Here is a 27,820-nt window from a genome sequence, read left to right as displayed (position 1 = left end):
ATGAAAGAGGGGCTAATTAAACATGAAATAGATTGATTGTTGATGCTTTAATTATCTCTATTTAACACAAAGTGTTTCAATGATAAGTACAGCCTTTATTTTTTTTTCCTCTTCAGTAAAATCATCTTGTACAATGTGCAAATGACTAAGTTACCACTGAATCATTCTGCACTCCCAGGAGATGTACAGAGCCAAAAGGGACAGGATCTGAGTAAAGGAGGATTCATGCTTTGAATAAGTAACGAACTGTACTATTATAGGCAAGGGGGAGAAAGAAACATCTTTAAAAGGACAGAATCTGATTTATCAACTCAGACAGGTCTCTGGCATTGTACATACCAATACAAGCCTGGGTTATACCCATGGTTAGTAGTTGGATCCATGCTGTGTCAGTCATTGTACTGTAGCAGTGTATTTCTGAATATGTATCTTTATTTTTATTTGTACATTGAATAGCCATGTTTCTTATTATTTGGGATATTTGATTGTTTGGCCAACTAGCCGTGTTTCAGAGAAATACCTGTCCTAAAGCTTCAGACACATTTTCCTTTATGGATTTTTCTTCAAAAATTTTGGATTTTTTTATGTAGTTAATGATCTGTGGGGTTACTTTGAAGTATTAAACTTATCTAACGTGTTTTGCTTTAAATTATAAGAAAGAATCAACAGACTTCTAAAACAGTTGACATTGTGCTTTTGAATTAATTAACTAACATCACAAGCACTGTGAATTCTCTGCTGTATTTGCAGAACTTTTAGTGTTTAATTACAAATCTTAACAGAATGCATAATCTTAAGAACCCCTGTTCTAAAGACAGCAAATAATTTTTTTTACTATAGACATATAGGAAAGAGTGATATAGATATATGAGCAATTCAGTACAGTTTTTAGTAAGACGGTCTTCTAACTGATTTTAGCAATTCTGCTTCCAAGAGATATTTATAAATTGTTAAAGCTGCAAAACGTTTTATTTTTTTTTGGTCTTAGACTGTGTGTAATTCCATGTAATTTATTTTCTTCTATTCTCAATTTTTATTGCATTTTAGGAATTTGTGTGCTCAGGAGATGCTGTTCTGATATATTTATTTATTTATTTATTTATTTATTTATTTTTATATATTTATATATTTATTTTTTTTCCCCTGATTTCCCTTTCCTAGAAGAGGAGATTTGTTGTCTGTGTGTTATCAGATTTTGGACTTTGCTAGCTTATACTACATATTCAGTTTTATCAGTAATTAAAACAAACAAAAATTATGTAGACCAATAGTTAACATCCACAATCAAAATAAATATTTTTCTTATGACTCTTATATAAAAATTTGCATTATTTCAGCTTTTGGATGAAGGTAGTAAAAGAAAATGCTGACATTGGTATGAGTGTATGTCAGGTTTATTGACTGTAAAGTTTAATGAAAAGTGTGTTGGTATACTGCAAATCCCAGTAGCAGTATAAGAATGTTTAAAATACTGTTACTTTAAAATAATTTTAATTATTATCTTCCAATTGGTCTCACAGTACCTAGTCCTAGCTTGCCTTGTTAATTTCCTGTCCTACAAAATGCACATTGCTAATTATATAGTAAAAAAACAAAAAAAACAAAAAACAAAACAAACAAACAAACAAAAAAAAAACAAACAAAAAAAACAGTATCCCGTATCCTTTCACATTTTTTCTTATTTATCTATTGCAATCCTACACACAATACAGTTTGAAGCTTTTAAACCTTAATTAAATGTAAGTAAAAATAATTTGTGAATATATGGTCTGAATAGAACAGCAGGTGAAATAAAACTCAGACAGACCTTATCATTTTGTCTTCTATTTAAACAAATTTTTGAGGAGAAGGGAGAGAACATGCATGCACTACGCCAATACTAAACTTCACAGTACCACATACTTCAGGCATCAGAGCCTTACAAAGGTCATTTACTTTGCTGTTGTTGATGACAAAATTTCATGCTAATACTGGAGTTACTGAAGTTAGCTGGGGCATCTAAAATGTGGTCACAACAATAGAAATGACAAAGGAGGATTTAAAACTTAATTTCTAATTTTAGTGCTCTCAGTTAAACATTTATAGGGGAAATTGTAGGTCATAAGTGGATGTCAAAATCTCAAACTGCAGTTATACCAAAGCACCAGTTAGGCACGTTCCTAAACACTGTGAGTATCCTATAAATTCTGCTTAACATGAGTTGTTTGCTCTTTCTTATATCTTGCCTGATGGAGTTTTAACACTACAGTTAAGAGAAACTTTTGATTGTTTTCCAAAAATAGTGAAAAGGTTTAATAGTATAAAACATATGAGCAGCCTGGAGATTTTTTATTTATTTTTTTTTTCTGGAAAATTGAACAAGGGTAAGAATTCTGGGGTTTAGAAGTTTTAAACAGTATTCTGGTCACATTTGCAACTGAAAGGTGTATAACATGATGTACTTTTAAATTTTATTCTTTACATCTTTCAAACAATCCTCTCATTTTGGTAAAACAGCTGATTCACAATTATTAGCTTAAAAAATGCTGTAGCATACCGCACCCTCCCACCTCCTTCCCAAATTTAATTTTATTGAGTGGAACACAAATTGCAGAAAAAAAAAATAGGAGCTGAAGAAAAGCATGGTGCTTGTCTTTCAAATTGTAATTTATGTTATTAACTACCAACAATAGTGAGTATATATTTTTTTAAAGACAAACATCCATTCTGTCAGCTGGGATTTTTTTACAGATTTAATGCTTTGGATCAAACAACCTAATAAATAATGATATGCAATCCCTGAATGAAAGAAATATATTGTTATAAGTAGCACTCCTACAGTTTCAGGAAAAATAATATTTACCAAATTATTTGACTTAGGACCTGTTAGTATCTACAATTTGACTTTATTTTATCCGTAATATAAAGTCACATTTGTAAAAGACAGGTACAGAAGGTAGGTACTAGTTGAGCTGCTGAAAATCAGTCATGGAATTACGGTAGAAAAAGAATACAGAAGTACTGCTTTCATCCTTTAAAAATTCAGAAAGAATTTTATCTTGAAGCCTTGTGTGATCCAATTCCTTTATGGTACTGGGAGAGTAACAAATGTTTGTAACATAACAGGATAAAAATTCTTGCATTACTGTCATATGATGACTATGGATATTCCTCCATAAACTCCCTAAAAAGTAGTTTCTTGACTTGTGGTTGTGGCTAGGTTCCTAGGTGAATATGCCTTTTTTACAGTGTTCCAAGTGTTTTCTCTGTGGTAGTACTTCTCAAAGAAGTGGGGTGGGGCTGCCATAATTTATTCTGTCTACGCATGTATAGTTGTCAAGGACTTTTCAGCTTTTGAGCAGTATAAAATACGAGAAGCAGCCCCTGCTTCCTCTGGGTACCATATTCATATAAGGCAGAATTGCTTATACTCATTCTCAGAGGCATATCCTTTGGAAAAATGTCCTATACCAGGACAATACTTTTTCAGAGATAAAACTTGATTTATCTAAATTCAGTGTTATGCTGAAAAATGAACCTAAGGAATTAATGGAGGGTGTCATGGTGTTCTGGGTCTGATTCAGGTATCAAAATGTATGTGTCCTTGTGTCACTTTAGATAGTCTAAAGTTTGAGACATCTGCACAGAGTTGCACAGACAGGTATATGATTCAAGACCTGGATGTCATCTAGGGCACTCTTCTGTAACTATAGCTTGAGGCCAAATATAAAAAGCAATCATCAAGTCATTTGCTTTATTTAAAGAAACAATACATAAAATAAAATTAAGCATTTTTTGATACCTTTGTGAATGTAATGCATTTGGGCAAGGTTAAAAATGCATTCTACAATAAGAACTTAAGCACTGTTTTCATGTGTGCCGTACGTGTGCCTATTAATAGAACATGCATGTGCAGATATATGTTCATATATATACTGAAGTTAATGAATTATTTTGAATTGGCACAAACTTTCTATTTTAACGGGAACAATAATGACAGCAATTAGCTGATTTTTCATGCACCTTCAGAGCATTCATGGTGTTTATCTCATGTTGGGTTAAACTAAGGATAATCCTATGAGAGTCAATACAACGTAATTAATATCAATCATTGCAAACTAAATCAAATGTTACAATATCAGAGACTAATTTACATTAAAATACAGATACAGAAGACCATTATTATCAGTTTGTATGTTATGAATCAAATCTCACTCATTTAACTTACTAGCATGTATATATATAAAAATTGTGAAATAATGGAGAGCAGGTTTTAATGGTATAATACATCCAAATTAAGTATTATCTTTGTAACAGGGTCTTGGAATGCTCTAACCTTAATGGAATTTCAAAAAGCCTAATGGTAGTATTAAACACATTCTTACTATAACTAAGGATGTGCCAGGAGTACAGATGGCAAGACACCTGTGTTTGGCTACCTGACTGGTCATGGTGTTACTCCTGAAGTTGTGTGATATTTCTATCAGGCACAGATGTGAGAAAGGCTTAGTCTGAAAATTCATATCCTCTTTATAGAGCAAAACTTTGTGTGTCAGATAAAATCTGGCCATTTTCTAGGCAAATCTGTTTAATATATTTGGGAGTCCTTTTTAAAAAAACAAAACAAAACAAAACAAAACACTTTTCAACAAAAGTGAGTACTTCAGTAGTTTGTAAGATTTCTAAAGAAAAAAAAAAAAACAAACCAACAACAACAAAAACACACAGACACACACAAAAAAACAACAGAAATGGAAATACAGATGGTAGAACAACAGCAAATTAAAGTATTAGTTACTTCAACTGCCCCAGAAATTTTCACAGTGACATTTGAAGCTCCTATTTTGCCATCTTTTTTGTTCACATTTTTTCACTGGTTTCAAAATACATTTGGTGTCCTACTCCATCATGTCACTCTTGTTCTGTATAAAGGTACGTTGTCATAAAATTTGAGCAATGAAATGGTGCATCAGTTTCATTATCTCCATCCACAAGTTCTGAATTGGTTTTAATGACATACATGTCTTGTGTGATAGTGGGAGAGGATATCCATCGCTCCGTTGAATCAGAAAAATACTATTTTCAATAAGCATGTAATTACTTTAGAGTTGTAGTACAAGTTTACAGAAGTGCAGTAATTGATTTCTTTTAAAGAAAAGTTTTCAAGTAATGTTATGAATTGTTTTATGGAAGGAATAATTGCTCTAGAAGCTAGAAATCTCCATTTAACACAGGTCACTAAATGATCAACCAATGAACCTCTTAGATAAGAACTGTCATGTAGATTTAGAAAACTTATTCAGAAGGCTTCTCTAACTGTATACTGATGGGCTTATTCTGGGTCCTGCAACTTAAGGGCCTTAAAATATCACTTTATTTTAATGGACATTTTTCTGAATATGAATAAAACTCACCCATTTCTGGAGCAAATATTAATTAATATTTGTAAAACAGAGCAATATCCATTTTTCCTGGTGGCTTTCAACTATGAACATTTTTCCTAGAGATTACAACATGTTGTCTGGGTCATGTATTTTAGTATACACATAAAACAGATTAGAATATCATATCTGAACTATCTAACAACAGTGCTGATAAACAGTAGTATTTCATAAGAATGACAGAAAACTAATATTGAAGTGAAGGATGTTTTTCACCAGGATATGGGGTTTCAGACTTCGTGCCAGCAGCTCCCTTGAACAGATATGAAACCAGTATAGTTATGTAAGTTGGTGCTGCACAGTAGCTCATCCTGTTTGAATTCTATAAGGCTATGTCTGTGATACTGTGTTACTGAAATAATAGTGCTTGTGTTGTGTGCATGTGCTTTTTTACATGGGTATAGAAAAATACAAAGGAGAGGTTTCGTTTAGAAGTAAAGGAAACTTGTATAGCTCTTTGCAAAACTGCACAACCTTCACTGTCTGCATTTCACGGGGACAACTGGACACTTATATAATTTGTCCTATCCTTTTTGTGCAACACCAGTTCTTTAAATATTTATATATGAATTGTTGCTAGTATTCTGGATCCTTTTAATTTTTCTTGAGTGCAGACGAAAAGCTAAACAACAGTGTGAAATTTCTCGATGGAGAATAAATTAAGAAGATATCTTAATTTTATTTTAAAATATTTTATTATTAAATATATTATCATTCACGATATATTGAAGTCAATTGGAGGATACTGTACTCATTTGGCCCTTCAGACACTGCTGAATGAATTGGAAGTTCATCTTGGACTTTCTAATAATGAATATTAGTGCACCTTTCTAGGAACCTTGAAAGCTAAATTTATGTATTTTTTCTTTACTCATTCTTTATTAAATAGAGTGACCGAACTCTTCAAATTATACAGTAACCTTCCTGGAGAATTAATGTTACAGAAATATGAAAGGACTGGCTAAACTGTCTCTCTATCAAATGTTTCTAAAAGGCTTTATGTATTTATAAGACTTCATGATCTACTATTGATGCAAATTACTACGGATAAAAGAAAATCCATCTGTTATCAAAGAAAAAAATAAATGAAGTAAGTCCAAGGATTTGAAAGACTTAGCATTAAGGACTAAGAATTCATACTTTGCGATGGGTTTATAGTAATTGACAGTAGAAAAGACTTTTTAGCATTCACAATGTTTTTCTTTTTTTTTTTTTTTTTTTTTTAATCGAAAGAAAATGACTTTGCCATAAAAGCTTCTCTTGTAACATATCCCACTTCATTTCATAATTTTGTATTCTTTGCTGAAATGTCTCAATTAAAATATGACCTACACCATTTCATGCCATGTTGGGCATTACTGGTTTTGTTATTATTACCCTTACATTTAATCAAATTGTCTGTAGCTAAATAAATAGCATTTCATCAAGAGCCGTTGGATTTCAATCAGCTAGGAAACAGATTACTGGCACAAGAACAGATCTAAGGCTAGTGTCTCCAATCTGCAACTAATTGTGTGCTGATAATAGCACTGCCCACAGGCAAATCTTGCTGTCCTGATACATGATAGATTTTCCTGTGCATTAATATTAAATCAGATGGAGACATTTCTATAATACTGTTACAGTTACTATCTTTAACTTTTCCTTTTTAATTTGAAGTGTATGGTGTTTGGAGATACTACCTCTGTTTCATTTCTGAAATTTAATGGAGAAAATATCTCAAGGAAAACATAGTAGCCATGCTTTTTTCTTTAGTTGCTCCTCTTAAAACAGTCCCTTCTCTAAGAGATGAAGTACTGTTGATACTTATTTAAGTGTTTACCTGGAAGTCACATACTCTCCTTGTGTCAGAGGGGAGAGGAGCATATCTGACAACTTGAGTCTTGCAGCAGGAAGCAGTGCTTGGTGGTGAGGAGGGTTGTTTGGAGTGCACATCCAGGAGTACTCTACGGGTGAGCTGCAGACCACATACTAACCACGTACCACGTGCAAAATACTGCATTAGAACATTACGAACATTTATGTTTTTCCAATCTGAAGATGAGAGTGACTACTGAAGTACATAGAAGTCCTTGTCCTATGGGCTCTCCACAAATGCAGAGCACACAGTAGGAAGTGCTTTTAAAAAAGGAAGCCATAGAATAACACATAGTGTAGTCAGCACATTATAAGTGCTCTGAAAGCAAACTGTCTGCCCATCTATGTACATTGTTCTTGTGAAATGATTCCAACAGTTTGAAATCTATTTTTCACCTTGCTAGTTATGCAAACAGCTCTTCACGTTTTCACTAAAGCAAGTGGGAATTGTTCACTGTCACAAATAATAAATAACAAGAGTACCCGATCTGCACAGCATGGAAGTGATAAAAACACATGCTTATGAGTGCTTGAGATTTCACAGCTATTAATTTTGAACTTTCTGATTGCAGTTCTGTTTTACAAGAGTAGATGCTGTTAGGGCAGCAGTGCACTGTGACAATGAAAGATCATGACAACATCCATTTATCATAACAAACTTGATAAATTCAGTGTAAGAGATGGTCAGAAATTCCCCTGAAACCTGATATCATAAAATGCATCTTGCCTTTACTGAAAAAATAACTTTTTTTTTTTTCTATTACCAATAATCTTTAATGCAAAATTAATACTAACATATGCTTGATAAGGTTTCTTTGTACAGCTCTTACCGGTGTTAGTAGATTCTTTAACACATACATTAAGGAACATGAAGTTTTTGCAGAATGCTGCTGTATATGCAACATGTATTCACATAAAGAAAGGTCTTTTACAAACGGTCAGCTAATACTACAGCACATGGGAAGCTGAAAAGAAAAGAAAAGGAAAGGAAAGGAAAGGAAAGGAAAGGAAAGGAAAGGAAAGGAAAGGAAAGGAAAGGAAAGGAAAGGAAAGGAAAGGAAAGGAAAGGAAAGGAAAGGAAAGGAAAGGAAAGGAAAGGAAAGGAAAGGAAAGGAAAGGAAAGGAAAGGAAAGGAAAGGAAAGGAAAGGAAAGGAAAGGAAAGGAAAGGAAAGTCAGAAGGACTCTTCAGGCTTCAAAGAATATTTTAAAAACTTTTGAAAAGTCACCTCAGCATTAAAACTCCAAATTACAAGATTTGCCTGAAAGCATACTCCCCAGCTACCTCTGTGTAAATGTGGTAAATAATATCATTCATTTTCAGATTGCAGTATTCACAGTGTGGTAGGAACGTTTCAAATCAGCAACCACATTTTTGGTTTATGGGTACAAATGGGATTTCAGTTAATAATTAGGCATCATTCTGAAGCTGTGTATTGTAAGAGCAAAATGTACAGAGGCTGAACGCTCAATTTGTAGTATTTCTGTTCATATTTCACAGCCATAGCAGAGGAAAAAAAAATCTATGATATAGAGTAGAAAAACATCCTGAATAAAGGAAGTGTGAAGTAAAGAAAAACGTGTCTAGAAATTTTAATTAATTTATTTATTTTTTAAAAAACCTTACTGTTCTAGAGGAGACATCTCTGGCCTTTCTAAAATCCTCACTGAGTTGGTAATTTTATTCCCCCCCCCCCTTTTAAGAATATAATCAAAACCATGCTAATCTGGATCAAGGGCATGCCTCAGAGTCTTGAAATCTCTGAAGAACACATTTTGTTGTCTTTCCTATTTTTGACATCATCATAGAGATTTACCTTCAACTTTGCTACAACTTTTAGAGATAAAAAATAGTTTATTTACAAAGCAGGGGTTTAAAGGTTTTAATCAACATTTTCTGGTTCATCACAAAATTAACAAGAAAGAATTGCAGATCCACTTCACTGCTGTCAGTGAAGTGTCTGGCTCAGTAAGCAGACATTTTGACTATTGACAGCAATGCATTTCTGATTAGTTTTAAGGCGTATCCCATTTTTAAGGCAAAAGCATGTAATCTGGAGGATGAAAAAGAACCATCTCATGAGAAAAGGAAATGTGGCAAGGACATTTTTGCGCCTACTACTTTTTTCTGTAGTGGAAAACTGCAGATATTTATTTTGTCTCCCAAAGGAAAGGTCTAGTACTTAAGCTAGACTTTTCTCGTAGAAAAGGAGAACAGAGTTCTTTTTTCTTTCTGTCTGTCTGTCTTTTTCCCCTTAGAATTGCACTTGGAACTCAGAAAGAAGAGCTGTTTCTTAAATCATTCTGGGACTGCAGTTTTTGGCTGTCTTTTATTTTATAATTGAAAAAATGTTTTTGGAGAACTTTGTCAAGTAAAAATGATGCTCTGTATGTTCCTTTTCCTCTTCATCAAAAGCAATGCACATTTTAGACACTGGGGGATGTGGATAGGAAAGCTCCATCTTTCCATGCTGTTATGATTGTCTACATTTTTTTTTCTTCCCCTCTCTAAGCTTATATTTGAAATGGTTTTGAAGGGACTCTTACATGGACCGTAGGGTAGATAACTAGTATTAAGAAATAAAGGATTAAATCAAAGAAAACCTGAGATGGAAGCAATTGCCTCCAAAAGCTTCTCTCCCCATTTATTTTATTTTATTTTATTTTATTTTGTTTTGTTTTGTTTTGTTTTGTTTTGTTTTTGTTTTAAATACAAAGATTCTCTTTAAGTAAGCTCATCTCATGAGCTTTAAAAGAATCATTTGCATATTGGCTTCATGAATAGCTGTTCTGAGAGCAAAATAAAGTCGATCTGATAAACTATTTGTTTTAGGAGGGAGAATTTTTCTGGAGGAGGCAGTAGAACAGAGATCAAAAGGATAATACATACATCAGAATTTTACTCACATATAGAATAGAATAGGTCACTGAGTAGGGACCTTCAAAGATCATCTAGTCCAACTGACCACTTCAGAGCTAAACAAATGTTAAAGCATATTATTGAGAGCATTATTCAAATGTCTCTTGAACAGTGACAGGTGTGGTACATCAACTGCCTCTCTAGGAAGACTGTTCCAGTGTTTGACTAACCTCACAGAAAAGTTTGTGATATCTGAATCTCCCTTCGTGCTGCTTTGTGCTGCTCCCATGTGTCCTATCACTGGTTGCCAGGAGGAAGACACCAGCACCTTGCTCTCCACTTTCCCTCCTCGGGAAGTTGAAGAGGGGATCCTGTAATATAAGTATTCTAATCCCAGTTATCATGACTTGAGTTTTTATTCTAACCTTCCAAGTGACAGTGTGAAAACTTCTAAGTTTTAATTTCAGTCTCTCTTCTTTCTAACAAACCAGTCTAGTTTTCTCATATAGAAGTCTGGTACTGCTGAACACTAGAGGTCAAATGCTAAGATGTGAAGACAACATTATTTAAACTTAATTATTTCTGCTGGATATTTGGAAGCATTGGAGATTCAGAAGTATGTTACTCTTGGTTGTTTTGTTGTTGTTATTGTTTTTTTAATTAACTTCTTCTGTAGAACAATATGTATTTGAAAGTCTATGCATGTATGGTGACAGGTAAAACAGTGAAGACAGGAAATAGTTTCATTTACAAGGTTTCCCTGTGCCTTAGAATACCAGCACATGTCCATATGCCATTTTGGATTCTATTTTTTCCCCAAAGGGATCTTTCCTTTTGTTAAAATAATGTCAAAACAAAATCCCCAACTCAGGCTGATTTCTGCAGTCATGAAGCAAAATTACAAGGTAAACTTAGAAGCAGTCCAGCAAGCACCTATGGCTGACCTATGTTGCAACGAGTAAAGAGAGGGAATGTCGGTTTTATGGCTAATCCTCTCTGTATTTCACGAAACCTTTTCTTTACAAAAGAGCACAAATGAAGTGGTGTCCATCTTGTCTACTTTTCCATAATTCAAGAGCTAGGAAGCCTTATTTGAGAGAAGCTTATTCTGTGACTTTGTGTGTAATTGACAGTGAAGGGGGAAAACGAGGCAATGTTATGCCTTTTCTAGCTCTTTGTAAAAGAAGGAATATATTTACTCATTAATGACCCAAGCTATGAATAGATTTATGGTTTATAGCACAGCCTTAGAGGGGGCTAAGAGAATTTTAAAGAAAGAGATTCTCAGACTGGAAATTTCTGAGTAAACATTTACCTGTCTTCTTGGCAGTACATAATTAAATTATCTGTTGACATTTTGCAGGCACAGAAAAAAAAAAGAAAGGTACAGACAAAGTAATAGAAGCATACTGATGACCTATTGTTAGAGTTTAAGCAAAATAAACGATTAGCATCTAAAATACAGAGCAGAGGTAATAAAAATAATTTCAAGCTACTATCCACAGTGCATAGCATCCAGTAATACAATTTAGTTCATTACATTTCTGTATGATGCAGTGTTATTATATTCTCTCTCTGTGTCCTGGGCTTATACTAGTTCAAATTCTTGGACTAGTACCTAACAATAGATGCTTCAAGATGGCCCACAAATGAATCCATTCGTATAATTGTAAAATAATGAAACCACATCAAAGGTGTTTTTGTTTTGTTTTGTTTAAATCGAATATTCTTACTTGTATTCAGTGGAGGGGGAAGGAGAAAAAGAATTCATGTGTGTACAGGACCTTGTTAAAAGACTGGAGTTTCCCTAACAAAAGTTCAGATTTGTTTTATTCTAAACATGCCCTTTGTATTAAGATTTTGGTTTCTGGTCCATAAGAAATGGATAATAGCATTTTCTGGAGTACAGGCATGTTATGAGTTCAGACAGAGGTAAGTAATGGCACCCGTGTTCTTACTAAGTGTGGAATTTTGTCCAAACTCTGCACTTTAAATGGCAAGTGAGAGTCCCAGTACCCCAGGTATCAGGTTCCCTCACCTGGTTGTGCTGTCATACACTCTGAAGGAAATGTAAGAAAGCACAAATTGTAAGGTTGCTATATTCAGCTTTTAGACGTGTTAGGGTACTTTCTACAGGGCACTTTGAAATAACACTGGTACGATGCTGATATCTTGTATATGTTTATAGAGTTGGCTTACAATGAAATGGTGTACAACATGTAATGGATTTCAACATCTTAACAGAGAATAAATTTGGTTCTTTTGTGAACAAGTCATGTTACTACACTTCTTAGATGCTTTCCTCCTATTTCCTATGTCAGAATTAAAATTCTATTTCCTGATTTATGTTGATAATAATGTCTAAATTTATCTAAATAATGTTCTTTGACAGTCTATATTTCATTATTAAAATATAGTAGATATTTCAACCTAGTATTAGGGCATAGTGGTCTTATTTAGCACTATTAAAATAAACTTATCTTCCTGCACATTGATGACACAGGGATAAGGTTTTCAAAATTTCCCATGAGTCTAAACTGTGTGTTCCCTTTAAAAACTCAATTAACTAGGAAAAAAATTATGCTGATCTCATTTGTATGAATGTACTTAAATCAACATAACTGTTTTAGGTCCCTAAATCTACACCAGTTCTCAAAATAAAAATGAGGTAGAAATATCAATTTTCATGAAGAATCACATTTTTTAAAGTTGTTTAAAAATTGTTTTAAAAATTGTCCCTTTGTCTAACTCACTCCACCTCAGCATGTTTGTCATCTGGCACAAGTTACGTATGTAGGGCCACTTCAAAAAAAAAAGAGATAGGTACCTTCAGAAGTCAAGCTATTCTATCTATTTTAAGTAGGTGCTCTCCCCTGGGACTCTTCCTATTGATTGTATAAGATGACTAACTTAGGTGGCTTCCAAGTCACTAAATTTAGATGAGATTCCAGCTGTACTCTGTCAGTTACTATTTTTCTGAGTGTGTTATATTTCATTGGTAAAAATGATAGTGCAGACCTACAAAAAAAAAAAAATATATATATATATATATATTTCTGTACATTTTGACTGCTGGAGCACGGAAAAGTGGTATATATGGTAATATGGTAATTAAATCTTTACTGTAGTTATTTTGAGTAAATAGTGATGATGATGTGATGCTGTCCTGATAAAATAGGTCATGAGTTCATCATCAGGATTTCTGCAGATTTTGCTTTTCACCATTTGCAGAAGATTTTGACACTTTGCTTTGTCCTTCTTGCCCTAGGCAATCCTTGCAGTGAATAAACATCAGAGTTAATTACAGAAAAAAAATAAAATCATATGTATTTATTATACTTCATAAATAAAATTCATGGCTTTTGCTGTTTCTGTATTCAAGCCTCAAAATTCTGTATTCATTCCTCAAATGAGGAATGTGCAAACTGAGATACAAGAAAGGTATTTATAGCTTTCCTAGTAACTAAGATAACAGGCAGCAGTCACAACTATTCTAACTGTTTTATGTTTTGTCCTCTGTTTGGCATGTTTAACCAATATGGCTTGAACTCTTATAGTCAAGAGTTTATATCATTAATTTTATATAATGATAAATGATATATTAATTTTATATCATGATAAATGCTTTGAAGTTGTATATAAATGTGCCAAAGACAAGGTTTTGTTTTGTTGTGATTGTAGGAACATCAGATTTAGTAATGCAGTGCTTCTTCTTTAATCATAATGTTGATGCTGAAGATTATGAGCAAGGTTTACTAAATTTATCTCTTAGTTGAACCTTTTCAGGAAGAAAAAAAGAAACAAGAATGGGAAGGAAATATTAGCAATGTTTATACTCAAAAATTAATAACAAAAAGTGAAATTGTTAAGGTAACTCAAAGAAGTTTAAAGCAACCAAATTCTTATGTGTAAGATTAGCAACACTGTTTGTTTGCAAAGTAATCTGTAAGAAAAGCTGTCTGATAAAAACTACTGTCTTGGCTTTGGCATAATACAGCATTTTGTTAGAATTTCTGCAGTGTTCCTCATATTATGACTTTATAAAAACTGCATCTGTCATTGATTTTTCTTTACCCTTAAAATGCATAATTTATTTGTAGTAATATTAAATGATGTGAAAGCAGAAACACAATTGCTCTAGTGCATGAAGTTTTCATTTTGAAAACAGAAAAATTATAGTGCTCTAAATGTTAGATTATTATGTTTCCAAAGTCTGTGCTTGTAAATTCAATGTCCTATTCCCTCTCTGCTGAGAAACAACTGACAGTTTTGAGGTAGAAAAAATCATGGGGGTAGATCAAGGAGATTCAACTGAGAAAATGACAAGCATGCATTTCTTTTCCCCAAGGGGAAAAAAATGCTTGGAAATATTTGCACACTTGGAAACATAGTGGCTGTCTGAACAGAGAGATAGAGGTGTATTGGGAATCTTAACAGAAATGGCTCAGTGGGAGTCCATCCAACTAATACAGACTCTTATGTCCTTGATAAAAGTCTGCCTAGCTGCAGATGAGAACTATACGGGAGGTAATTGAATATATCTTTGTGAAGAATAAGATGCTGTGACAGAGAGGTCTTTACAGAGTCATGTATTGGCTACAATAAGAAGAAATAACTCAGTACCATGAGATTTTGCAACAGATTCTATAACTTTCTTATTTCACACATTGGTTGTGTAGGAGATCAGCATGTGGTTATTATAATATGATGTTCCTACATGACCTTGCTCTCCATGCAAGACAACATAATGTATGGATTATCTGGACTTTAAATAATCAGTTTGAACTTTATTAGCCTCTATTTCTTTCAGTGCAGGAGCATCTAGATGTTTCTCACACATATAAGTGTATGGTTATTTTACATAAATAAACATCCTCTTAACTTTCACAAACTTTTTAGACATTGTCTATGGATATCTAGGGGTCTATAAATCTCAGACTGATACACATCATTTTGTAAAATGTACAGCTGGTTCCTGCAATTGGTTTATCTGTCATCACAGAAACTTAATGTAATTTTCATCAAAAAAAAAAATTGTAAGCTACACCTTGGTAGTTGTTACAGATTTTTCTTCTATAAAACCAAAAAACAGGCAAAGAGCCAGAATGAACACAGAGTTAGCAATTTCATCACATTATTAGTTAGTGATTTAAGGGATTTGAGGAAGATACGTAAGATTTAGTTATGCCTGTCTCCAAGCTACTGCTTTAATGCAGGGTTGACTTCTGTGACTTCTGTTTTAGCAAAAGACCATTTGGGGAGCCGTGTATTGCTGAAATACAGTCATTTCTGTCATTTGGGGGGGAGGGGAAGGCTCTAAAGAGCAAAAAAAGACAACTGTCCAAGTGGTTTGAAAAGGGTATTTTCTATCTTTTTCTCTGATCTGGAACAGAACATATTTTGAAATAAAAGACCCATGTATCTGCCCTTTAGTATTTCTATCTGACCTTTTTAAAGACAAAGAAACAGAAATCTCATACTTGATATAGAATACTTGATATTGAAACAAATAAAAGGCACAATCCTGCATACCCTGCTAAAAATTATGTATACAGTACCTAACTTTATTTTTTTAAATATCCTGATTGTCCTCAGGCTTATTATTAAATCATTAGAGTTATTATTTTCAATGCCTGAAAAGTCTGCTTTTTCAGTAATTGATGTTTTGTTGAATACTAATAGAAAAGTTATTTTTATTTGCCATCTCTGATAGTTTGATTCATACTATTTACTTTAAAAATTATGATTCTGCAATGTTGTATTTTAATGCTTTTTGCATTATTGATAATTAATAATAATATTAAATATGATTATGAGCAAGTATGCTTAATTAGATTTACCATTAAGTAAATAATTAAAAATATTTAATTACTCTAAAGAAAAAAAGGAATACAAGATTAAAAAATGTGCTCCTCTGGATTTTTTTTTAATTGACTAATACTTCAAGGAACTTTTGGAATTTAGCACCTGCACATAGATATTAAGTTGGTTGCATTTACTATACTATAATCTTTCAATTAAAGCAGTAGATATTTTAGAAAAAAAAAAAAAAAAAGATTATATGTTCAAATACAGTATATGTTTATTATTTATATCAGAAATATTCAGATATACAATGATCATCAGACATATTATGTTTATATCACTCCTCTTTTGTTTGTTTGTTTTGTTTTTTAATTTAATTTTCTTTTGTTTTTAAGAAGCAGAGCCTGCCAGAATGCTGGGCTACAAATTTTGTCATGGATTTTACACACTGATTGATCATTGCCATTTCATTGGTTGCTGGTGGCTCTGTCTCAGTGCAGTACATTAAAATAATTTGTTATATTTCTAGCAGCTATGGAAAAGTGATATTCTTTGGTGTTTCTCTGATGATTTAAAATTTTTAGACATCAAAATTCTTACTGCCTATGGAAGGAACGATTCTGGCAAATGGCATTAGTACACCCACTATGAAAGTGACTGGGAACTAAATACCTTATGCAAGCATCTGTCTGCTGGCTTTCAGAAGTAATTGAAATTCACTGTGATGTACCCGGGTGTATCCCATTCTTCTCCCATAATCTCAGCAGGCAAAATCAAGTAGAGGAGAATAACTAATTCAGTATCTGTGATAAGAAGTTACAAATGTCAGCATAGCCTCCTTCTAAGTCATCGTGTTCCAGGAAGATACCAGAGAAGTTAGTATATTACTCACTGCAGTTTCAGCATTTATCCTCTGATGAGGCCTACTTGAGGGTAATCTGCATTACATGTCCTGTGTAGTATCCTGTCCAGCAATATCAGATTAAAATTTTATTTTGATATTATCTCAGTAGAAAAAAATTAGAGGCTTTTGCTTTCTTTTGAAATAATCTCTAAGCCAGGGATATCTCCAGCTAGTTTCCATTTCTTTTTAAAAAGCTGACCTTGTGTGCTGGGGCTTTGATCTTTTTCTATTTATGCTGATGAACTGCCGTTTTAGTTTATTATTAAAAAAAAAAAAGAAAGGCTACATTTTTACATAAATACACATATGTACATACATAAAATGCAAACATTTATATTTCTTGATGCTATCCACAGGTACTAGGAAAGTAGTTAAGGCAGCTACTGTTGTTGCAGAGTTTGGACAAACATGTTCCAGAATTACTATTTTTAATTTTGTGCTGTTTTACATTTTTATGCAATAAATAAATAAATAAATAAATAAAAGATTTAATTAGCATGTTTTAATTTATAGGATCATACCTGTTCTTTGTGAGATCAATTAGCACATTAACACTCTTACTCTCCAGAATAGGTTGGCTGGGTTCAAGCTGCCTACTGTGAATAGTTCTGGTGATGGCTGTTGACTGACTGTGCACTACTGCATAGTGCATAGCTGAAGGTTGTGCTAAAAATTTAGCACTATGGGTGCATTGGTCCCACTTACTTTATTACTATAGATAGTGCTTTACTGTCCATTCAAAAGGTTTTCATTTAATTTTATTTTATTACATTTTTACATGTCACAGCTGTTTCCAGGTGTAAAGGCACACTGGAAGAAACATCCTAAATTTACATTTATGCAATTACAATAGTATGTTCATGTATGTACACATTTGTACGTGGAAAATTTGTATGTGAAAACTGTATATAGATATACTTAAAACATCAACTAGACTTTTATGTGACTGTATTCACAAATAAAATTTTTTGCACTCACACAAAAATGACTCATAAACTATAGGATTATGATTGTGTTCAGGCTATTACAAATGCAAAGCAAAATGAAGTAATACCCAGAAGTCCTGAATATTATAAAAATATATACGTATATTTTTAAGTGGATTTTTAAGTGGATTTTTTTTTTTTTTCTGGCAGTCTAAAAAGTTAAAAAAAAAAAAAAAAAGATAGATAAATGCTCTCTGACATCATCATTGCTACTATGATTACAGTGCTTTACAGAACTGGGGATCTTTCCCTCTTTCCAGACTATTAAGCAAAATCTCATAGGAAGAATAATGCCCACAGCATTTCCCACTAAGCACTTGGAAGTGCTCTTTGTAGGAATATTACAAATGAAATTGTGAACTCAAATTCTCATCTCAGCTTAGATGTAAAAGTACACTGGAAAAATTATACTAAATTTACATTTCTATAAGTGAAAATAGAGTATGTCCCATGACATTATTACCACAGATCCCTGAAAAATGGTAATTGAAATATTCCCTCTCTTAACACTAAAACTGAACCCCCTGCTGTTGGGTAGGAACTTAAATTCCTGTTGTTGAGAAATCAGGATGGTCATGGGTACCACAAATTGCTAAGAGCTTTCCCTGAATAGAATATAACTAAGTAGTATCAGCAGAAAGTGGTGATATTGAGTGAATCTCAGGAAATTTTGACATCGTAACATTCTGAGGTTCTTGTTTACTTCTTGAGGCAAGATTGGAATTTCTCATTGCAGTAAACTAATAAAAATGCATTACAGATAGCAGTAGGAGCTCTGGAAAGGTTTTGTTATCCTCTTCATTCTGGGGATCCTCATTAAAATGTGCTAATGAAAGCTCTGAAATGGCTAATACCAGTGAACAAAATAGTATAACTGTTAATATCACAGTTTGATACATGCTTAAATCACTAAGGAAAGATTTATTGAAACATTTTTTTAAAATTAAAAAAAAAGCATCAAAATATCATTCTTTCACACTCAGATAATTCCCAGATGGCTGGAAGAATAGTTAGGAGAAAAAATAAAAAATAATAAAAAAATATCTGGCCAAGTTTGAGAGGTTTCAGCACCCAAAATAAATTGAGAATTGCATGAGAAATAGCTGCTTAGAATAAAAGTGGTATTTCAACCTCACATTGAAATATCATGTATGTAACTCAGAAAAGCACTACAGTGAATTTGAATTATTCTAACTACATAAAAAGGCTGGTGAAACTATGTGCCATTCCAAGGCCCATGTTTGCTTATGTTCAAATACTTCTGGTATCAATCACTCTTTACTCTACTTATCTCTATTTATCTACTCAAGTGGTTGGGATTGATCAAAATGGCTGGAAGTGCTTGAAGAAAATGCATCAGGTGTGTGTGAGCTACCAGCCTTCCATATGGTTTGTTAGAATATATCCTGAAATCAGTTCTGCTTCATACAGGTCAAACTGCTGTACACTCATAAGTCACCTGGGAAGATGGCTGTCATATAGCAACTGCAGTAGTGATATGAGCACAAATGTAACACTTAATTCTTTCTTTCTATTGGAAAATATGTACTCATTTGTTTCAAATTGTTTGGAATCTGAGAGGTTTTCTACTTTCAAGAATTGTGAATTAAAGACACTAAAATACAAGCTCCCTACAGGAATGACACTCTCATGCAATGTAGGAACTACTGGCCTGAATTAAAAAAAAAAAAAAAAAAAAAAAAAAAAACACCTTTGAAAACTCTAGGTATTTTTTGCCTGTAAAAAATGAAAGTTATGTGATAATACTGTCCTGGGAATTACATAAGATTAAAAAAAAGTGATTTTAGCCAGAATTACACACTGGTATATTTTCAGCAATTCTGGTGTTCCTAAGAGGTTTTCAGCTTTAACATTAATTAGTCTTTAATTATTGTAAATTACTTTGGCCATTGTTATGGATTGACATCAGCCAACAGCCAAACACCCACACAGCTGCTCCCTCCCTCCCCTCTTCCACGCAATAGGCAGAAAGTAGAAGGAAGGTGATGAGAAATGGATTGAGATAAAGACAGTTTTGTAGGTGAAGCAAAAGCTGTGCATACAAGCAAAGATTAGTAAGAAATTAATTCATTAATTGTCATCAGCAGGCAGATGTCCAGCCACTTCCTGGAAAATAGGGTCTCATCATGCATAATGGTTACTTGGGAAGAAAAATGCCATCACCATGAATGTCTTCCCTTCCTTCTGTTTTTTTTTTTTTTTTTTTTTTTTTTTTCCTTGAGCTTTTAGTACTGAGCACATCATCGTATGGTATGGAATATCCTTTTGATTAGTTTGGGTCAGCTGTCCTGTCTTTGTCACCTCCAACTTCTTACTCACCCCCAACCTACTTCCTGGCAGAGTGCAACAAGAAAAACCCTTGAACTCTGTGCAAGCCTTGCTCAGCAACAGCCAGAAGATTAGTGTTGTCAACACTGTTTACCTTGTGTCATGAGGCAGTGCAGAGCACAAAATAGAAGATAGTGAATCTGTCTCAGATAACATAACAGATTGAATTCCAAACCTAGTGGAACTCTTAAATGTTGACCTTAGAGCCAACTGGATCAGCACCTCTTTGAAAATTCATGTGAACTCAGAGAAAATTCTTCACAGCTGCATAAAAAAAAAAAATAGCAAACTTTTTTTTTTTTTTTTTTTTTTCTTTCAATTTGGATTAATTAGTGGTATTTTTTTTTGTGCTGTACTCTGTGCTAGTAATTGCTCTGGTATGTCGAAAAACATCTGTATTACTGAAGTTGCATAAAATGTCAAATTATATCAACATTTGTGGTAGAATCTTTTATAACTGAGATCCTGATGGCTTCTGAATAACATAAAATTGGAGAAATATGTTACAATCATACAGAATTATGATAAAATAAAAACAAAAACATGCTGTACAGTGTTCTGGACAGCCAGTATGATGATATCTTAATATGTGAGGATGCTCTCCACAATCTTTGATGAAGCTAACTTTATAAGGCAGCATGGTATTTTGTAACATGAATATTTGATCTAGTAGAGAAGAAAAATTTTGTTTACCTTCAGATGTTCTCTCTTTCAGTCCTTGAACATTAAAAGAGCCTGGGGAACCATTTGGAGAGCATAAATTGATTATTGTTGTTTGCCTTTGTAAACAGAAGCTTCTAATTCACAAATTTAAAGATAAATTGTGTTTAAGACACATTCAGACAAGCAATTGCAGTTGAGCTGAAACACTTTAAAAATAGATAGATATTTTTAAATGAAACCATTTTGACACAACTGGGTTAAGAAGTAATTTCACATATGGTTCTTCTGGCAGATGTGAGGAGCTTCCTACCTCCAACAAGAAAGAGTAGGGAGAACCAGCTGGTAAGAACAGGGGGCAATACCTTTTATCCTAAAGCAGAATGCTTAATTGTCATCCTGTAGTACGAATTTCAAAGTGCATTTAGATGTAGAAACTGGTCTTCTGAAGAAAAAGGAAATGAAATAAGTGATTTGATTTTAGCTGAATACTATGCTAGATGGTCATTGTTTTTATGGTTCTGAGAAATTTGAAAGTGTTGAGATTTGCTTAATGACTGCATATGTAGCATTGTTCTGATGACTGCAATGCCTGCTTTTGGAAGCTCATCTATATTTCTTTTAGGTCATTATAATAACTTAATTGTAAAAGTAATAGTCTAGTTCTGCTTAGAGGAGGATTGTGAAAATAACTGCTTTTTTTGCAAGTTCTTAAATGGCATGTTATGAATAGTTGGTATGTTTGTGCAATAGATTTCCAAGCAAAATAGCTGGCTGGAAACTCTATTTGTGATCACTGCAAGTCATAGGACTGATGGAGTAAACGGAGATCTATATTGTAAAGGTAATAAAGAAAAATTGTGTAGCTGGGCAGTTTTCCTTCAGGCTGTAATTATTACCTATGAGAGGTTTGCCTATTAAACCAGTAACTTAAAGGAATTCACAAGCAAGGAGACATAAAAATCCATTCTGTTTACATTTACACTACCTTAAAAGAGCAAGGGGGAGAAGCCAATGGAACAGATAATATGAACATCGTTGGCTTTTTACATTTGATTTCCCTAATAAATGTCTCCTCTTCATTGCTCAAATTGTTTTTGCTCTAATTTTTCATTAATTTAATACAACGTAATGAATATTTCTTGCAAAACTTTTCCTACCCAAAACTTTTACAACTTTATTTTGACCACAGCATTAGAAACACAGAATGAGTCTGACAGGCACAGGGAACTTTGTTGCTGCCTAGCACATTACTTGCTAGATATTTTTGTTCAATCTAGTGTTTCAGACCTTGCATAGGGATAAAAATGTAGTGTTAGAAGGGAATTCATAGATATCTGGCATCTAAATTCTTGAAAACTTTCAAAAAGAGCATTCACTGCCTACCTAGGTAGAAAATACTAGTATTTTACAACTTCTGTGGAACTGTGGTTTTGTGGTGGTGTTGTTTTTGTTGTTGTTTGCTTATTTCATTTTGTTTTCTGTAATTCTTTGTGCTGTTTAAGAGTCCACCTCTGTCCCTATCTACTCAAGCCTTCCCCACATATGGAGTCCACCTCCACTTGTTTTTATGCTCTAAGGACTTAAATATAGAAGAAACATTTCACAGAAACATGTGGCTGAGAGAAATGAATTAGAGAATTAGGGAGCATTCAGCAGGCTGGAGACAAATAAGTCAGTGAGTGTGGTTTGAAGAAGGCAGTAACTGCCTAAATTGGATCTGTTGAAATGGTAATGTGGAAGCAAGGGCTAAGGTAGTTTCATTTTGACTTGTCCCTAGTGTAAATGGAAAAAAAGTCTTTATTGCCCTTTTATAACATTTTCAGAAATGTTATTAGTCCTTTGATATTTTTGAATAAGCTATCATCAGGAAAGCTAATTCATGTTTCATGGACTTCTTGTAGTGGCTATCCTCTGGATTCTCTGATTTATCAGTGTATCTCAGATTCTGTTGCTTGAGCTGAAGCCAGTTCTGAGTAGAGCAAAATGACTATCTCAGAGTGTGATGTTGTGGCATTTCCAACATTCTCCTTCCTGCATTCCTGGTATTTGACCCCTTTACTACACATTTTAGTACACGTTTAATTGTCATTCCACAATAATTTTCTCTTCCATCGTAACAACTTCTGCACACAAAATAATTTATTTGGTTTATATTTGTTTGAATTTTTCCCTTCCCCCTTTTCCCCCCAACCCTCTTCTTTTTTTTCTTTTCAGTCCTACATTTTGCACTTTCTGCTACTGAGTTTATTCTGTTGATTTTTCAAGGTCATTTGAATTCTGGTCTTGTTTCATCAGATGCTCACAGCCTTTCCAAATGTTTTATCATCTATAGTTTCTGCAAGTGTATTCCATTGTTCAAGACTGATAAAATATTGAGCTCATGGCATCAAGCCTGCCAGAGTTCAAGAAGCATTTGGACGACACTCTCAGGCACACAGTCTGATTTTTGTGTGGTCCTATATACAGCCAGAAGTTGAACTTGATGATCCTTGTGGGTCCCTTCCAACTCAGGATATTTTATGATTCTGTGAAATACTTACCAGACATAAAGATCATTACCAGATACTGAAGTCATGGGTTATCTTGTAGTCATACCATAAATAGGAATATATCAAAATACCAAGTTGCTTTGGGTAGTATGAACAGCATGGGATTAAAAAAAAATAAATCCTGAAAATATTTAAGTTTTGCAGCTGTACACAACCAGGCTTAGGTCACCAGTTAGTTAGCTGGTTCTATTATCTGCATGATCCAGTCACACCAGGCACTGCAGCATAGGCCTACCTGTAAATCAGAAACAGAGAAGCACTGATCTAATGCCAGGTTTGGCAGTCATAGAGATTGTAAGCATTTTGGTCTGTAGGATTGGGCCAATTGTTATACAATCTATTTTTGTTCAGTTATCCTTTCTTGCCAATGCAAGCTCTTTCTCTGTCTCTGTTTGTTTTTTTTCCTTTTTTTTTTTTTTTTTTTTTTTTTTTTTGGTATATATATTTTGGAATACATCTGTAGACGATAGCTGATAGCGCTGTTTGTTTATCAGTTGTTAATCCAGTTGCCTGGACTTGCTAATTAAATACATCTGTATTACTGTTCTTCCTAAAATTAGAAAAGCAGGAGTGGAGTAAATCAGCTGTAACAATTTGAGTTTCTTCTGCTGCGGAGGTAGACATATCATTACTATTACCACAGTTAATGCAAGTCTTTCCTTTTAGTTTGACATTATGTAGTGGAACGATTAATGAATATTATTTTTCACGGGTTATGCCCATGAACTTTCCCATTCTGTTGTTGTTTCAGGAGGAGAAAGAATATTTTACATATTATTTTTGCTTTCCTGACTTTCAAAATCTTTTGATTGGTTTTAGGGAGGTATCTTAATGAATTTACAATCTCTTCAGACTTTTACTGATACAGAAAAAGGGAACAAGGAAAAGTTCTGCTATTTTGTTCCCCCACCATTTTTGCTTTGTTGTTGACTCTATTATCTACCTTTGTTATTTTTTACAAGTTTTTGAAGCAGAAAATGGCAGCAGTAGAATAATGTGACTGAAGTGGCTTTAACAAAACTGTTCATAGAAACAAAGGGAAAGGATCTATCTGTTTCAAGATGCAGGAGAACAATGATGTATTGAGTGCTCAGTCTTGTAGGTATTTACATATGCAATCAGCATCTTAGTTTACTTGCTATGAGCTTGCTATTGAGTTGAACCCTTTGCCAAAATAAGGTCTTAATTCATGTGTGTATGCATTTGAAAACTAGTTTTCAAAATAAAAAGAAATTGGAAAAAGAGCAGCAAACTAACTCCTGTGGAAAAACCTGGCTTTGATTTTAAGTTCAACAATCGAAGAATTTGCATTGATTTTATCTGTTTCTTTTTTTTAAAGTTCCAGTTATAAAACGTGATTTGCAGAACAGCTTTAGTTTGACATACAGAAAACGAAACTACTGTATTAATTTGTTTCTGTATTTTCTTTTTGTTAATAAAGTTATGCTTTTATGTTTGTTTTTCATTATTTATTTATAATATATCTGTGATTTGTTCAAAGAAACATGAAAAACACCCACTTTCTTTCTTCAGTAGAAAATATGTAAATATTTCCTCATAATGATAATTTTCAATGTTATTTACTTTTTTACTGATGCCTATACGAGTGCTTAGATGGATTACTTTTGTTTTTATTCCATAAGGTTGCACAGCCTCTCTGCTTTTATTATAATGGAATATTTGGAAATCAGTGGGAGCAGTTAAGTTAAAATGGCCAGCCGCTAGAAGATATTCAAAGACCAAAAGAAATGCTACTTTCAAAGAAAAAGAGTTATTTGCCTTATTGGTATAATTTACTGATTTATGTTTTTATTATAATATATATATATGTATATATATGAGCATAAAGTAGAAGCCAGATCATTAAGGAAACAGAAAATAAAATTACAAGTAACTAAACATAGCTTCTGAAATAAAGTTGTGTTCTGACAAACTATAAAAAGTTTGCTTTTTGGACATAATAAAGACAACTCTCACTAGAATCAGTGAGAAGCAGTAGGTGATTAGTGCTTTTAAAGGTAACTCCTACAAGCTAGACCAGATCCATATTAGTTTTTTTGAGTGAAAGAATTAGAAAGAAGAATATTCGGTTGGAAGAAGAAATATTTACTCCAGAGGGCTGTACTATTCAGCCTCAGTGTATCCCATGGACAGATGATTTTATTACAGGAAACCTCACATTCTCACACTGACTATTTTATATCTAATATTGTACAGCACTTAAAAAAAAAAAAAAAAGAAAAAAAAAAAAAAAAGAAAAAAAGATTCTGGGACATTGCCTGAAGTATGGATTAGATTTTAAAGAATTTGCTATATTGGACCTTGGGTTAGTTTAAATTTTCAGTCTGTGAATATAAAAACTGCTTCTTTTTGTTAGCTGCAGAAGCAGTTCAGTATGCTGGAGCTGTTTGTTTGGGAGGAAAAAGAGGCAAGTGCAGACTCCTGGCTGGAGCCCAGCTGTCTGTTAAGAGTTCCAGAGCTTGTCCCGATTCACTTCTGTTTGTTCTTCTCTAGCTTGCTCATTCATATGCTTTTCACTGAATCATGGAACAAGAAACTGTGAAATCCTTGGATCAGTATTTCAGTATACTTTTTACATCTCTAGATACTCCATGATTGAATGTAGTTGACAGTATTGTTAATACCACATTTTCTTAAACAATATTTTTTCCAATGTGTGCAGCAGTGTGGTGAATTTTTGTGTCTAGAAATGCTAAATTGAAACACTATCATAGAAATTATCAACAGTTTTTCAAAATGCTAACCCTAGAAGAGAATGAATGAATAATTACATATTTTTTTTTTCACAGAAGATTTATAAGTAAACTTCACAAAATGCTATAGATAAATACTATATCTTTGTAAACATTTATAAATCTCTTTCATAAAATAACTTCTGGTCCATTATTGAATAAACAGAGTAGATCAATTTTTGTGATGCAGACTTATTTGCTTCTCATTTCTCTGTGACAGTAGTCCACAGGATTTTGTCAGTTGGTAGTTGTGGAGATGGATGTACCTGTGGAACTTTGGATCTGACTGAATCATAAAAAATAATTCCTTGCCATTATGACAAAACTCTTGAATTTAACATCTGAAACTGAATGCATGTTCTGAACAATGAAGTACATAGGTTTGATTTCATAAAATACAGGGGGGAAAAGAGAGTTTCTTGGTTTTCTGGTTAGTTTATAAATAAGTTTGCAAGCAAATAGAAAAGGTTAAGAAAATATTACACTACCAAGATTAGCTGGAAGAAAGATGAAGGAAGCCCAGGTGGCTGATATTTTGAATCCTAGCTCTAACAAGTTTCCAAAATCTTGTCATGTTTTCTTCTGTTGTCATTCTGTTGGACTTTGTATCCAATTTAGAAGTGGCTAACTAAATACAGCTGGGTATAAGGGAGACTAAAATAGTGTAATACTTTCTGCTTCCTCCAAACCTGCCCCACCTTAGAGGTCTCATTCATGGGTTGGAATGTCAGACTTTATGATGCTTCCTACCCATGGCCCTTCCTAGCCCTTTGCCACTTGCTTGGCTATGTGATCTTCAGACTTTTTTTTTTTTTTTTTTTTCCTCTGAGTGGGACAGCAATAAAATTCCAATTGCTCTTGAAAGGTATTGGAGGTTCTCTGAGGAGTTCAAAGAATCCCTTAGGTGCTGAAAGAAACTATCTCTTTAGAAACGTCAGGATGTTAATTAGTACTCCTTTCTTTGTTTGTGGTTAGCAACCAAGATTCTTTGTCAGCTTTGGGTTAAACCATTAATGAAAAGGGTGTGTTAATTAAACAACTTGCTTATTTCTAATTGACAAAAGTATCCTAGCTCTCCTGAGACCGAACTGCACAGCAACGTCTGCTGAGAGACACTAGTGAGTTGGTAAGAGACGTCATAGATAATATTAGAGCATCCAGGTGAAGTAGCAATAATGAAAATCTTGAGGCTTCACAAGGGGCAAAACGTAGATATTGATATTCTCAGGAGTCTTCCTCTGTTGTGTTGTTTTTTTTTTCTCCACCCATCCCCTAGCATGCAATTTGTGTGGCTAGTTACAGCCAACACAGCATTTGGAAGGAGATTGGCAAGATGGTTTGAAATTTTCGGTTTGTATTGCAGCACAATAAAAACAATATTTAGTTCTTCTTTCTCTCTCTTTCTTTCCCTCTTTTTCTTTTTCTTTACTTGTTCTGGGTGCCATTGATTGAGAGAAAAAAAGAACACAGCATGTACAAAAACAGTTTCTGAGATAGAAATTCTGAAATGTTCATTTATTTCACAGAGTTAAGTGGCAACATTGCCTTTTTTGAGACTGTTGTTTCTTTTTTCTTTTTTTCATTGATAAATTCACTAATGTATTAAAAGAAAGTCCTGCTAATAATCCCCTCAATTTAGGTTCTGTTACAAGGGAGTTGCATTGACATGTTTCTAC

General features: G+C 33.5%; 1 protein-coding gene across 11 annotated transcripts in view; it reads left to right on the top strand.

The window, feature by feature from the left end:
* The window catches only part of PCDH7 (protocadherin 7), a 285,619-nt gene that overhangs the window by 7,931 nt on the left and 249,868 nt on the right, over window positions 1-27,820 (top strand). Inside the window, exon 2 of one of the 11 annotated variants that reach the window (XM_082759491.1) lies at window positions 27,120-27,171. The exons of 8 other annotated variants lie outside the window; for them this stretch is intronic. In XM_082759491.1, the coding sequence (XP_082615617.1) occupies window positions 27,120-27,158 (39 nt within the window). In that variant the 3' untranslated portion in view covers window positions 27,159-27,171. Of the gene's footprint in view, window positions 1-6,309; window positions 6,348-10,307; window positions 10,339-27,119; window positions 27,172-27,820 lie in introns of those variants that run through there. 2 more of the 11 variants (XM_082759483.1, XM_082759482.1) reach the window with 2 other exon arrangements.

This window comes from Aythya marila (genome assembly GCF_965140915.1).
Source record: "Aythya marila genome assembly, chromosome: 4".
Taxonomy (NCBI): Eukaryota; Metazoa; Chordata; class Aves; order Anseriformes; family Anatidae; genus Aythya; species Aythya marila.
This window is presented reverse-complemented; position numbering and strand designations above follow the sequence as displayed.